Source organism: Nesoenas mayeri (assembly GCF_963082525.1).
Source record: "Nesoenas mayeri genome assembly, chromosome: 17".
Taxonomy (NCBI): domain Eukaryota; kingdom Metazoa; phylum Chordata; class Aves; order Columbiformes; family Columbidae; genus Nesoenas; species Nesoenas mayeri.
In genome coordinates, this window is record NC_137565.1 from 12,803,314 (window position 1) to 12,815,345 (window position 12,032).

Below are 12,032 nucleotides of genomic sequence, written 5' to 3' on the forward strand. Positions count from 1 at the left end.
TGGATGCAAATGCTGTTTATCCAGCAAAGTTCCACATCGTTGCAGCTATCGCACAGCTTTCAAAAGGGCAGGTTTAGCTCTTCGTTAAGTCTCTTTCTCAGAGCATAAAACCAGCTAGTAACAGTGTGCAGTAAAAGCTGAACTGGGTGGAATATGCTGCCTTTCCCTGCTGAGTCAAATATATAAACCAGAGTGAAATAAAGGTGTCCAGTGTGCTAATGGCTGAAAAAAAACCTCAAACAACTCGTAAAAATCCACTAACTCTAGAGTATAATAATATTCTAGAATGGTTGTGCAGAATACAACTTTTCAGCAATTTTCCTAAAGCCAAAACATTTTTCAGCATTTGTATCGTAACCCAGAGCAACTGAAATTGTGATTCATCTTGCATTTGTAATGCGTTTGCAGTCATCACCGTCTATGGTTTTTGGCACTTGGAAATTGTTGGTATTATAAACACTGTTGGATGTGAATGCAGCCTGTTAAAAATCAATGGGTGGAGAGTCTAGGAAAAAATTCCAGACAGAACTATAGATATTTTGACCATATATTCTTGTTTTGGTCTTTGCTGCAACAGCTGCATTTGATATGTAACCACCAGTAAGAATTTTCCATTTTAGACCTCAAAACTACTAAATAACTCATCATCAGAGGGGAAAATTCGAAAACAAAAAAGCCAAGTATACAGAATGTTTGCTTGTCTTCCTGTATATTGGTTCTTGAATTCTTTATAGAGAATTTCCGAACAGCTGGTCACCTTCCATAAATTTGAGCTGCGTTAAGTGCTTCATTTTGCTGATAAGTTTTCTCCAAGTATTGCCAAGTTTGCTTCATTCTCTCTGTAATAAAATAACTATGTCGTGCTTTATTTTATATATAACGTAATTCAGGAAAAAGACAAAGCTTCAGTTCTCTGATGTTGTCAGTTGTTTCTGACCAGAGCTGCGTAGTCTGGGTGTTCTGGTTTGGGCCAGAACTTGGGCTGATAAACAGTTAAGAAATCAAATCAAATAAAACCCTGTCGTATAAGAGACTCCTGCATTTTCTAGTGCCAGCCTTCTGTTCCATATTCTGAATCCTGATAGTTTTTTTCCTGTAGAAAAGCTCATTTTAGCTGTCATGACACTATTTTGCACAGACAGAAGCATCAGGACAGAGGAAACTAAATCTAGGAAAGCCTATTGAATTAGTATTCTTCTGCACCTTAGGCGCTCCCTGTCTTTTATGATGTTTCTCACTCTTAAAAAACATTCCATAACCTCAAGCACACTAATATCACTATTCCCATCGGTTTGTACTCTTGCTTTTTGTAATGTCAAGCGAAACACTGAAAATAAACACATGACCGCTTTGCTGACTCTTTCCTGTTTTGCTGTGTTGCAATGTCTGCAATACCGGCCGAACCCCAAGTCCCGGAATATTCATAAACACATTATTTCATCCGTCCACAGAAGCAGTAGTTTGTTTCGATGAAAAAGCTCCTTTTAGAAATGAAACTTAGCGTAGTTTTTAGTTTCTTCCCTCTCGCTTGCTATTTCCCTACAGAATATTACCCGAACTGTGAAGTAGTGTTCATGGGGATGGCAAACATCCATTCCATCCGCAAGAGCTTCCAGTCGCTGCGTTTGCTCTGCACACAAATGCCAGATCCAGGAAAGTAAGTGAATGTTTGGTGGGGTTGTACCTTTGTTTACACGTCTCTGCAACTTCATTCTTATGCTGCTGATTTGTAGACTGAAATTCAGTGGTTTTTCCCTTGGTGACTTCCCTGTGTAATAACTGTAAGCTATATCTAACCATGGAATTGACCCAAAGGCAGTCATTCTATCATTGAAGTGAACCTAGAAAATCAGATCTGAGATTATAACGTAGCCTTGAGTACTGATACTAGAACGTTACTACTTTCAGGTGGGCTTCTAAGCACTAGCACTTAGGCTTACCTGCTGCTCCTGGTTCTTTAATCTTCACAGCTTTGCTCTCCCTTAGAAAGTTCTGGTGGTGTTCCATGCACTTCACACATCTCTAGTGTCATTTCAGGAGCTGTATTTCATAGCCCCTCGATGCTCTGGGATAACAAACTCCCAGCATTGCGGGAGCCTCACTCTGACACTCTTGTTGCACTGGTCACGTTTCCCCGACCACTCCCCTGTTCTAAAGCTTTTCATGGTTGCAGAATAGACCCAGACTGGCCACCCTTAATAAACTGGAAAACTAGATCTTTGCAGGGTCGAGATTCTTCAGCTGCTGCCAGGACACTTTGTAGAGCCTGGGAATAGCTGAGATACAAGAGATTTCAAGGGAGCTCAAGTTCCACCCATCCATGGAAGCACAGGGTGGTCAGGGTGGACAGCAGAGTCCCAGGCACTGTGCCCTTGTGGCCAGGAAGCCAATGGGACCTGGGGTGGGTTAGAAGGGGGTGGTCAGTAGGTCAGAGAGGTTCTCCTGCCCCTCTGCTCTGCCCTGGGGAGACCACACCTGGAATCTTGTGTCCAGTTGTGGCCCCTCAGTTCCAGCAGGACAGGGAACTGCTGCAGAGAGTCCAGCGCAGCCACCAAGATGCTGCAGGGAGTGGAGCATCTCCCGTGTGAGGAAAGGCTGAGGGAGCTGGGGCTCTGGAGCTGGACAAGAGAACACTGAGGGGGGACTAATTCCTGGGGATCAATATGGAAAGGGGCAGTGTCAGGAGGATGGAGCCAGGCTCTGCTGGTGACAACCAGTGACAGGACAAGGGGCAATGGGTGCAAACTGGAACACAGGAGGTTCCATTTAAACATCATGAGAAGGAACTTGTTCGTGGTGAGGGTGTCAGAGCCTGGCCCAGGCTGCCCAGGGGGGTTGTGGAGTCTCCTTCTGTGCAGACATTCCAACCCGCCTGGACACCTTCCTGTGTAACCTCATCTGGGTGTTCCTGCTCCATGGGGGGATTGCACTGGATGAGCTTTCCAGGGCCCTTCCAACCCCTGATGTTCTGTGATTCTGTGGAACCAGCGCAATGGTGCTGGGAGTGCTGAGTGGTGGAGCCCTCAGCTCGGGGAAGGGACACGGCAGAGGCTGCCGGAGGTTCCAGTCACCCAGCAGCACTTACCTTGTTCGTTGCTGGTGGCGTGTGATGCTCTTATCTGGCAAAACATTATTTAAGCTTCTTGCAAAGCGCATACTGCAGGCTGGCTGTTCCTCAGCTGGACTGTGTGGCTTGTTCCTTACAAACCTGAGAAAGCGTTAGCAAGACATAAAAAATATTCAAGAATGACATTCACAGCTTATTAAAATAGGAGCTTTGACGTGATAAATTCGAAGATCCAAACGCGAAAGCATTTTAAAAGCGCAAAAACTCTCTTCCCTTGTTTTTCTCTAGTTGGTTGTCAGCTCTGGAAAGTACCAAATGGCTGCAGCACTTATCTGTGCTTCTGAAGTCTGCGCTACTCGTCGTTCATGCCGTGGACCGAGACCAGCGCCCGGTCTTGGTGCACTGCTCGGACGGCTGGGACCGAACCCCCCAGATCGTGGCGCTGGCCAAACTGCTGCTCGACCCGTACTACAGGACCACAGAGGTTTGTAAACCAGCCCTTAGCGCCAGGTACTTACGGAGTTTGGGTCCTTTCCTGAGGCAGTCTGTCTATAAATTGTTCCAGGTTTATCCACTAGCTAAAGCACTCAAGCTGGTGGGAGTTTACCAACAGTAGATGCAGTTACTTAGAGGTGTAAATATAGTCTATAATTCAAGAACAGATTATATTTTCCCCCTCTGCTGTATCTGCAGTCACAGTCTGTGCTTCCCCCTGTTTAGCTCAGGAATGTGTAGCACCAAGTGCCACATATTGCAGTTCCATTACAGCATTGCAGTTTCTCAGCCAGCTATTGATACAAAGCCTTTCTCTTCTCTAGATTTCCCAGCTGCGTGTTTTTCCAGTTTCACATTTTCATCGTCTTCTGTCCGTTATATTTTTCTTGGTTTTTCAGCCTGATTTTTTTCCACATCACTGTTCAGCGTCGTGCGATGTGCGATGGCTGGATTCCATCTGCCAGCCAACGTGCCAGATGCCTTTATTGTCTAGAACAGAAACACGTGTCTGAACACTGTGCTATAAACTGCTGCTTAACGCCTCAGACATATGAGGACCAGAAGTTGAAACCTTTTGGATGAAATTGTGCCCCACTTTTTCACATGGGGCATCCACCAGGATGTCCTTGGCACAGAAGCTCCTCCTGGTCCCTCTGGAAAGTGTTGTCATTGGTTTTGTACACACCCTTGACCTTCCTTCTTGCCACCACCTCATCAGAGGAAACCATAAATTGTCTATACCAGGATCAGAAGTGTTTAGGAAAATGAGTCTTCAGCATTGCCACGTTTCAAGCTTTTCAGCTCCCTGCTATTATTTTTGCTCTAATTACAGCCATTGACTCACTAAGCACGCTGCACAATTTTTCATTCCACTGAGAATGAACCCTTCTTAACCTGTGGCGGGTTTTAGGTCCTGGAAGATGAGGTGCTCAGCTGGGCTCTGTTTTGGAATGTTCTTTGCCCTTTTCATTTGCATAACAAATCCCGCAACTCGACCTTTAACCAGTCTTGTGACTGTGTTACATGGGCCAACAGGTGCCCTGAGCATGGATGTCCTTTTGTAGATCAATTCTTTTCTTGTATGACAAAAAAATCTGATTTTCAAGGGGGAGCTTTGGAATTTCCCCTCCTGCCTGAGTGTTGGTTACCATGATCCAGAGGGTTTTGATTGATTGGAATTTCTGCTCGCCCCTGCCTGGCCAAGAGAGGTCTCGTATCAGGATCTTCCCTTCTGAGGACTTAACCTGCCTTATTCCCTCTCCTGTTCATGTGGACTTGGGAATTCATCTCTGTCCTAATTTCATGGTGCAGCATTTTAGAACGCAGAGGCGTTGGGTAAAGCGGGAAAGACAAGTAACGGGGCCAGTGCTGAAGGGAAATGGGAGTGAGTGAGGACACAGTAATAAGGTGATTCCCGTGAGTCTCGGACTATCTTAGAAAACGGAACCAAAGCACAACAGGAACTTTTCATCTGTCCTTTTTGCGTTTCTGCAGGGTTTCCAGGTGCTAGTGGAGACGGAGTGGCTGGATTTTGGCCACAAGTTTGCAGATCGCTGTGGCCATGGTGAGAACTCGGATGACCTAAATGAGCGCTGCCCGGTGTTTTTACAGTGGCTGGACTGCGTCCATCAGCTCCAGAGGCAGTTCCCTTGCTCTTTCGAGTTTAACGAAGCATTCCTTGTGAGTTGTGGCTTGAGAGATTGCTGTTTTATAGAGCGCTGCTAAACCGGTACCCAGTACTAACATCCCATAGAGCCCCGAGGGGTGTCTGATTTTCCCACCTGTCTGTGATAACCTGCAACCTGATAAAGGAAACAGGAAACTGCCCAGACACAGTGGACAAAAGTACTTGTGTACTTCATGGGACCTGAGCTCTGTTCGCTCTTAAAACCAGAGAGGCACCCTTGAAGACTTTTTTTAACTTTAAAGAAGTAGATTATATAAATTTAATAGTCTCACTTCAGAGATGCTGAAATAACTCTGGTATAATACATCAAATCAGCATGATAAAAGTGATAGTTTGATCCTTCTTTCCATTCAGTTTTTCTGCTGAAAACGTGTAGGATAGACGAGCTGTGTTTGTTTTCTTTGTGGACAGCTCTCCTGTTAGAAATCTGCCTCGAATGCTCTCAGTCAGTCCTCGAGGCAGCAGGTCTCTGGGAAAGTGGCATTCACTGACCGTAGGACCCGTAATCGGAAGAATTAAAAGTGTCTGATCCACTCAGAGATTTCAAGCATATTCCTGTGATTGCGATTGACTTGAATTGCCACCTGCCAGCTCAGCCACGTAACTGAGTCTGTGTACAGTCCCGGCTTAGCTGGGTTGTGAAATGAGATCCGGAACGTTGTGAGTGGCTCCACAGCTCACCGCTCATCTGCAGGGGCCGTGTGCGAACATACCCTGAGTGTTCTGGCCTTTTTACAGTAACCCCCCCTAATTTATTAGAGTGTTGAAACACTTGTCTTAATTTAAATGATTGACTAACCTCATGAAAGTCATTTAAATGCTTCAAGTTCATCTTGAGCTGTTTTGTCAACCTGGCACCACAGCACAGAGTGAATAATGACCAGGGTGGGTGTGCTGTGTGCATTTGTACCAACATACACAAATTAACACTTCTCCTCGCTATTCTTTGCCTTTCTGTGCTGCATTAATGTTTTGTAACAGGTGGCCTGATTCTCTTCTTTGCCTATCCTGCAAGGCTGTGAGTTTCCACCAGCAAGACTTTTATACGTGATTGTGAACAAATATTTTGCCTTTATATTTTCTATTTTGTCCTGAATTTTTTTGGTTATGGTTTTAAAGGACTCTGGTGTGCTTGAATTTTTTTGCAATTGGTTTATGAGGAGCTATGCAAAAAACGCCAGGTGTATTTCTGGATCAGGCTTTAGGAAGGGGGGGTGGGTTGCCCTGCAGAGGAAGGATCTGGTGCTTCTTAAGCCTGAATGTTGATTCTCACATTAAGTTGATGTCTTCTGCCATATGATGATATTTGTATTGGTCTGTGCAGGTCAAATTGGTGCAGCACACCTACTCTTGCCTCTTTGGTACATTCCTGTGCAACAATGCGAAAGAGAGAGGAGAAAAACACACTCAGGAACGGACCTGCTCTGTCTGGTCTTTGCTGCGGGCAGCAAACAAAGCCTTCAAAAACCTGCTCTACTCCTCGCAGTCCGAATCCGTACGTATCCGCGCAGAGTCCCGTAGTGTTCCAGGTATAACATTCTCAAAAGCACGTACCTTAAGAAACACCCAGGCTTGTAGCCTCGGGACATCTTAATGTCATCATGAAAACAGTGCAGAGGTTGACGTTGACAGAAGAGCGAGCTCAGCTCTTCTTGTCCATGCTTGCCTTTGAACACTCCTCAGTCGGACTTTTCAGGTCTCGCATTACGTTTGCTGGTATTTGAGGAATGTCAAATGCAACCTCAGAAATTTCTCTCCGCTGGAAATGCGTAACTAAATATTTTGCTTTCTTTTTTGTAACGGAAAATATTCTGGTGTTTGACAAATAGACCTTTTGAGAGGAGCATCATAAAATTGTGCACAAAGTAGACGTGTTGCCTATATTCATCTTAAGTCTAAACAGAAAAAGTAATGTCGATTATTTAGTCTATCTTTGTTTCTCTTCATACTTTCACATTTTCAGTTTGGCTTTTCCATCATAGCTCACTGGAAGGGACTTAGAGTCACGTCTCTGTGTATTTGAGAAGAGGGCACGTCAGGCATTGAGGGACACAGTGTGGTGGACATATGAACAGTCAGCAAAAGTCATCATGATTAGGACAGCAAAGACTTCTACAAATATTTACGCCCTTTATGTTTATAGAAGTATCAGATACCATAAACCTAATTGTAAGGACTATGCGATGATTTTGTGTACGAGAGGTGTGGCTTTTAATTGTTCCTGAGAGTAAAATGAAAACCTGGCTTAGTAGGAGAGAGTTTGTAGCTATGTTTGGGATAGAAGGATTAATTTTCCATTCAGAGCAGCCCTCCATGGCTGACCCTCCCTGGGACACGGGACGCGCAGCCTGCACTCCGACCACGCACAGATCCTGTTTGTTATCGCAATGGGCGACAGCAGAGAGAGCCCTTTGCAACCTGACATTGTCATTGTAAGAGTGGATGTGACAGGAGACACTGCAGATAAATACAGCTTGTGAGGACTTCAAAATTCAAGTTTTCCTTGCTCAGGAGGAGCTTAGAGAATGCTCTGCGAGCGGGCAGGCCTGGCCTCGGGCTGCCCTCGTGTCCTGTGTCTCGCTGGGCAGATGCCATCTCAGTGACTTGGCCTCTGTTGTCAGCAAATGCTACGCTAGTGCTGAGCTAATTAGGATAATTCATCCATATGAGGGAGTTTTGCTCATTTCCTGTCTTGTATTTGTCTTTTTGTGGTTTGGCTTCGGTGTTTAAAAGGTGCCTCTGTGATGTAGCCACATCTTTTGTAAAATCATAGTTGTTTAGGAGCATCACCCACCAATGTGAGCCCAGCCCACCCTCCGCCCAGTGCCCGCCAATCCTGCTGCTCCCTGCCCTTGCCTGCTTGGCCACGAGAAAGTTGCCTGGGAAAACAGTGGAATTTATCAAAGCGCTTTTAAACTGAAATAGAAAGCGTGTTCCACAGGCCAGGAATCCCTTTTAAGAGCAGGCTGCCTCTTCAGCAAAGTATTTCTGCATGTACTTAATTTTTAACATCTGAGTGCTTCCATTAAAGACGGGCTTAGCTTTGAACTGAAGCCTGTACAGGGAGGTTATTAGTTCAGCTCTCGTGTGTAACACAAAGTACGAGGAAATCTCTGCGCTAACAATGGGCGGCTGGATTCTGCAGTGGGTTCAGTTGCTCAGCAGCGTTATTAAGGTGTAGATTCTCACAGAGCACATTGCAGTAAGTCATTCATGAGGAGCTGAAAGCCACTATTGTTACGCCTCAGCCTCCTTCTCTCAAAGAAAACATAATTATATATCCAAGCGCAGCTATTAAAGCCTTCAGAGTTACCTAGAGATCCAGCAAAGCCTCCCAGCTGCAAACCTGAATAATGAACTACCCTGATCAGATTTGAACACCTCTCTGCACCCTGGGAGTGAGCGGTTGGTTGTTTCTGAACCTCGCATACTCTCCCCTCTCAGGTGCTGTATCCCGTGTGCCATGTGCGGAACCTGATGCTCTGGAGCGCCGTGTACCTGCCGTGCTCGTCCCCCTCCACGCCCGCCGACGACACCTGCGCCCCATACCCTGCGCCCGGCTCTAGCCCTGAAGATCAGCCTCTGGGCAGGTGAGCCTAGAGCCCAGAAACCCCACCCTGTAAAGTAAGATCAACTGAGAATCTTGGGGGATATAAAGAGGATGATACTTGTGGTGGGAGGGGAGTATCTTTGACAAGCTGATCGGTGGGACTGTTTGACTGACCGACCCAAAAGCAGCATGTTGTTTTTTCAGTTTTGAAAGCTGTTACATTTCAGGGGCGATGGCAAAACAGAGAGATTAGCAAATAGAATTAAGCTCTGGATATTGCATAGTGGGTGACAGAGATTTTATCAGACCACTGCTGAGATGGAGCACGCTTTCTCCTCTGTTCTCAGGAGCATCCTGCCTGTAGAGATAAACTAACCATAATGAAATGGCTTTCTCCACCTATTCCCTTCTTGATGGCAGTGAGAAGTGTGATAGTCAGGCATGAGAGATCCTGGGTGGTGGATTCTAAGAGACTGGACAACACCCTCAGACACACAGTGTGTCCTGTGCAGGGACAGGAGTTGGACTCTGATCCTTGTGGGTCCTTCCAACTCAGGACATTCAATAATTCTATATCAGCTTTTGTTTGCTTGTCTTGAATTGCAGTTATTTTTCTGTGTTGCATAACTATTTCTTTACTTTTTTGTACAATGATTCTGAGCACATGTTAACGAGGAGCTGTGACCAGACTCTAAGCATTTGTGCTTTGTGGTAAAGGGATTATTCTGGGAATGCTTGAAGTCTGAACGATCATATTTTCCTGATGGCAAACAAAGAAAGTACTGAAGCTACAGATGGTCAAAATGTGCTCCTAGATAACACTTCACAGAAGTCCATTAGTTAGCAGATTGTTACTGTCCTAATTGTGGGGGGAGTTTTTAAACCATAGTAGATAAATGTTTTAAAAAAATAAAATTGCCTGACTTTGGATTCTGATTATTTGTACCTTTCCAGGTTACCAAAAACACGATCGTTTGACAACCTGACGACGGCCTGTGACAGCAGTGTGCCTACAACCAACCGGCGCAGCAGCGACCCCAGCATCAACGAGAAGTGGCAGGAGCACCGCCGGTCCCTGGAGCTGAGCAGCCTCGGCAACGCGGGGGACGATCCCTTTGATGGGGACGGCCCGAGCAAGCAGGGCCGCGCTCCGCTGGGAGCCGAACTCTCTGTTGCAGCTGGTGTGGCGGAGGGACAGATGGAGAACATTTTGCAAGAGGCCACTAAAGATGATGTTGGTCCAGAGGAGCATTTAAGGGGTAACCTGGAGACAGTAGGGAAAGGGGAGGAGATGGCCCTGGAGAGGGAGAAGAGAACTGAAAATCTCCATGGGTTTGGCGGTGACTTTTGTGGAAAGGCCGAGGTGGATCCAGGTGTTCTCATGAACAATCCGCATCCAGTGTCCCAAGGTCTTTCTGAGCTGAAAGGACAAGAGGATGAGCATTCTGAGCTCAGCAATGCTCTCCAGAAGTTGCCTCAGGTGAGAGGGCTACAGACTGTACCTGGGGAGGGCTTTGTAAATAGAGACGCTCAAAAGAATCCGGAGGAAGAAGGTGTTGGCAAACTGGAAGGAGAAGAAGAGAACCTGTACGATAGCAGCCTTCCGTTACCTCTTACAATCCCGCGCGAGTCAAAAACATCCAACATTGAAAGTTCTACGGAAACCTTAACAGAGAATGAAGCAAAGCAAGAGCTCCTGCCCAGGGCTCCTTGCCACAGACCTCACCCGATCGACAACAGCGCTGATGAACTTCCGCGAACTGTTGAAAACAGGCCGGAGGGGGAGAGTGTGCTAGAACTTCAAAAACTGGGAACAAAAGTACATAGGACTTCTGGTAGCGGCAACACACACATCCCGATGCCTTCCCCTTGTGCCTTGCGTTTCGCTGAATGTAAAGACGAGATTGTGTGTAATGGCGAGCTGGAGCCTGAGAACAAGATGACAGAGAAGCACGCGGGGTTTAGTATCGCTCAGAAATACCACGCGACAAACGGACACTGTGTGAACGGAGAGGACGAGAGGATCAAAGCCTCTCTGAGCCGGCAGGTGTCCACGGCCAGCTGCAGCTCCGCGCAGCTTCACCTGAGGAACTTGCACCAAAAATGGATGTTTAGCCACCTGGGGAAGCAGCAGGCGGCCAGCAGCCCCGACCAGCCTGCCAGGAGCCACCTGGACGACGACGGGATGCCCGTCTACACCGACGTCATCCAGCAACGCCTGCGCCAAATAGAAACTGGCCATCAGCAAGAAGTGGAAACCTTGAAGAAGCAAGTGCAAGAGCTGAAGAGCCGGTTGGAGAGCCAGTTCCTCAACAGCTCCTTCCGGCTCAACGGCGACTACGGAGACGAAGTGGTGAGTGAAACGGTAACTGGGCCGCTGCTGGAAGCTCTGGGTTAGTTAGTCAGGTTTGGACCGTGACATATTGTCAGCTCTCGGTTCATTGGTCAGGTAGGGATGGTTTTGGCCTGCAGGCTTTCAGAAAACTCGCAGGGTCATTCTGAAGAGGGCAGACGACTGAGTGCGCAGCAGATGGCAATTAGTGGTGACTAATATTTCACTGTATTCCAGTTTGACCATGAATAAAGCAAAGGTTCATTTCAGGACGGGTGTTTCACAGCATACGTGCGCATACCTGGACGTACTTAGACAAGCACATTGACCTTATTCCAAAACCTGTTTGTCTTCCTGTTACTTTCATATACAGACAAAGATATTTTTCTAGGGCTGTGCATGTTTCATGTGCTGGGATAGGAGAGTAGGAGCTCATGGGGCTTTGCTGGGGGTGAGAAAGATGCAGCAGTGACTGCTCTGGTAGCTCAAACCCTCTGTCAGAGGGCTGCCCCGCTCAAGGCTCGTTAACTGGAACAAATTAAGAGCTTTTGTGACAGCCCTATGTCAATGAGGGTTTTTTCTCAACAAATAATAATTGTAAGAGAGCTTTTAAACCATTTGGCTTTTACTTGAAAGCGTTCAAAGTCATCAAAGTAGAGACTTAAGATTGAGGCGTGATGGAAATGCAGGACGCTAATTTCTGTAGCGATTAAATGATTCATGTAGTTGTGGTTGCAAAAGACATTTTAAAATCAGAAATAAGTGTAATTCCAAGTTGCAGGTCTCACTAGCCAGCAGGGTTCCTATACATCTCTGTACATCTTGGGTGGATTTTTAAGTTGCTTCTCCCCCACCTGTTTTTTTGCCTAATTTCTTCTCCTGTCTTGATTAATAAGAAGCA

At 46.3% G+C, this 12,032-nt stretch overlaps 1 protein-coding gene across 8 annotated transcripts in view; it reads left to right on the plus strand.

Moving 5' to 3' along the window:
• The window catches only part of MTMR3 (myotubularin related protein 3), an 80,922-nt gene that overhangs the window by 61,093 nt on the left and 7,797 nt on the right, over positions 1-12,032 (plus strand). For all 8 annotated transcript variants that reach the window (XM_080355539.1, XM_080355536.1, XM_080355543.1 and 5 more), the window contains 6 exons: positions 1,546-1,657; positions 3,356-3,551; positions 5,057-5,242; positions 6,574-6,744; positions 8,694-8,839; positions 9,754-11,152. In XM_080355539.1, the coding sequence (XP_080211665.1) occupies positions 1,546-1,657; positions 3,356-3,551; positions 5,057-5,242; positions 6,574-6,744; positions 8,694-8,839; positions 9,754-11,152 (2,210 nt within the window). The remainder of the gene's footprint in view (positions 1-1,545; positions 1,658-3,355; positions 3,552-5,056; positions 5,243-6,573; positions 6,745-8,693; positions 8,840-9,753; positions 11,153-12,032) is intronic.